At 37.0% G+C, this 2,749-nt stretch overlaps 1 protein-coding gene across 1 annotated transcript; it reads left to right on the top strand.

Moving 5' to 3' along the window:
- Nucleotides 1–363: 363 nt before the first annotated feature.
- Nucleotides 364–1,231, top strand: LOC103066452 (apolipoprotein L3-like). The gene is given in 3 exon segments (XM_025166988.2): nt 364–663; nt 666–1,134; nt 1,137–1,231. Coding segments are annotated over 3 exon segments (840 nt in total). The 3' UTR covers nt 1,208–1,231.
- Nucleotides 1,232–2,749: the final 1,518 nt, after the last annotated feature.

The raw sequence follows: 2,749 nt of genomic DNA, 5'->3' as shown, positions 1-2,749 counted from the left end.
CACTGGGATATCCTGATGTCAGAAGGATTGATGAGATGGCAAGAGAAGGAATCCAGTGTCAAATCTCTATAACATTGGAATTCTTCCAGTTTCAGAGAAGGGAATCAGAACAGTCTTATGACTGAGGAACTGTCCCAGAAGGCATGGACTTGAATTCTAATTAAAAATAAACAAAAACACAGTTAAAATATTGTTTTGCTTTCAATCTGTTGTTTTTTTTTTTAAATCTAGGTCTTGGACAAGAGTTATGATTTAGAAAAGCGTGGCAAAAGTCCACAAAGTCTAACACGTTGATGTTTAAGAAAACAAATATATTACTCTGATTTTTGACACGAACGGAGGAAAGGTTGGGAAGAAACAGCCATGGAATACTTTGTGAAAGAATTTCCTGCCCGGAAAAAAGAGATTGAAAAGTGCATCAATTGCCTTCAGGAAATGACAAATGACATTGACAGGATCCACAAGGGCTGTACCACCGCCAGCCTTGTTTCCAACTCAACAAGTGCCACTTCTGGCATTCTGACCATCCTGGGACTGACCTTGGCTCCTATTACAGCAGGTGGGAGCTTAATCTTAACAGCCACCGGGATTGGCTTGGGGGCCGGAGCCACAGTGATAGGCCTTTCTGCAGTTTTGTATGAGAATATTATCAATTCAAAAGGAAGGAAGGAAGGAAGGAAGCTGAAGGGCTGATGAAGGAATGTGAGAGAAGCCTAAGAAAGTCGGCGCATCCTAATACAATAGGTTTCGGCACTGAACTGACCCCAAATAATGGAGTGTTGGGGGAGAATGTCAGACACCTTGTCTCTAATATTTCCGGCCAAGTTCCTGACATGTACGTGGCCGCAAAGAGGATTAAGACAAATGTAAAGGCGTGGAAGATGGTTCAAGCACACTTGAAGGCTTTAGCAAAGCAAGCACCTAATGCAAGAAGCAGCTACTGGAGCATGTTTAGGAACTCAAAAGATATTAAAAAAGCTTTCAGAGGATCTACCCTTGCAATGACTAAAGGAGCCAGGATGCTAAGTGCTCTGTCAGCCGGGGTGTTTCTCCTGGTTGATGCCTATGGCCTTGTCCAAGATGCCAAGCATTTGATGAAGGGAGCCAAAGCAGAACTGGCTGCAGAGATAGAAGACAGGCAAACAAACTTGAAGAGGAACTGAAGAACCTCAGCAAACTCTACGATGAACTGAAAGACTTGGTGTAAACTAAGGAAAGAGCCAAGAACCACTTCCTATACATACCACATACAAAGTGTATTTAGTTTACAGTACTTTGGGGGGCTGACAGTCATGAAGACAACATTTTGGTTTTGCTTATAATAATCTAAAGACCACTTCAGACTTTTATTTAGCAGACAGTATATGGCCCACCTACAGGGCTAGCCACAGTCTTAGGATTTACTCAGTTTTTCATTTCCTGATCAGAAGTTTGTTTTGCTCCATAAAGTCACATCACATTGCAAAATCTCACAACAGATAATTCTTCATGAAAACTCTTATGCATTTTTGTATATATCTTCCATCATTTTGCATCTAGACTAAAATATATTTTAGGAGAGATTCCAGTGTTAATTCCTATTAGATATTTTACACAAATATATAAACTATTGAAAATATTTGTATGGCAAGCTGAGACTCTCTCTCTCTCTCTCGGGGTGGAGCCAAATAGAGGTCCTATGATGATAATGGCTTAATTGACCAGATTTTTAGCTTTATTATTGGGCCTTTATTTTAACGTATGTATTTCTATAGAATGAGAACTTTTTGGACTATAGCTACTTTGGTCTCAGCTAGAAAGTAAATGTGTGACCCCTCTGAAATCTTGGCAAGTTTTAGGATCAATTTATGGTAAACGGGGACTGTCTTTTCAAGCTTTGAACACAGCTAGACCCATTTGGCCATTGAAAGGTAAGTGGTTAAGTTCTGAACTAGAGTAACAAGAGAAGTTGATGTAATTTGAAGATATCAAGGAAGATGTTTCATTGGAAGGCTTGGGCCAAACAAGTGATAAACACCTTAAATCAGTCGAGTCATAATTATTGTTTTAAGGATTTTGAGAGATTATGCTCTGACTATAACTTACTTGCAGCATCTGCTAAACAGTCTATACAACTAAACATGTATTGACAAAACAGTATAGTCCTGATGCTTTAGCAGCTTTAAAGGTATCTCGAATTGTAGGTTCTATAAGAAATGCTGTGTTTGAAGTGAAACTACAATTCAGTACTGTATGGATTTGAAAGAAATAGGATAAAGATTAGCATGAGCAATATATAAAAATGAGGAATGAGAAATTAGAATATCCAACTTTAGAAAATTAATGCATTCAAGCTCTAAGCAATGTAAAATATATTATTTGAGAATGAAACTAATCCATCAAAAATATTATTTCATATTTACTGGATTTCTTGAATATATATATACTTTTTTTAAAAAATAGGATATGTTTTATAAGAAATTGAGGGCTCTTTGACTCATATGATTTGGCCCTGTCCACTCATGGCCCCTGCTTGGCTTCATTTTACAATGCACGTTAACATAATCTTGATAAAAAAAATATAGGAGTTAAAAATATAAATGTAACATTGAATTATGCTCCTAAAATATGGAATTTGACCATTCATGAAGACCTCTGGCTTTATCAAGCCTGGGGCTCAGGAAAGAGAATTATTTTGCTTAAAAAGAAAGAAATGTATATCTTATTAAGGAGTAGATTTAAGATATATAATGTTTATCAATTTTTAAAA

This window comes from Python bivittatus, unplaced genomic scaffold (assembly GCF_059951505.1).
Source record: "Python bivittatus isolate LINGU-HERP-01145 unplaced genomic scaffold, Pbiv_v1 ctg000330_np1212, whole genome shotgun sequence".
Classification (NCBI taxonomy): Eukaryota; Metazoa; Chordata; class Lepidosauria; order Squamata; family Pythonidae; genus Python; species Python bivittatus.
This window is presented reverse-complemented; position numbering and strand designations above follow the sequence as displayed.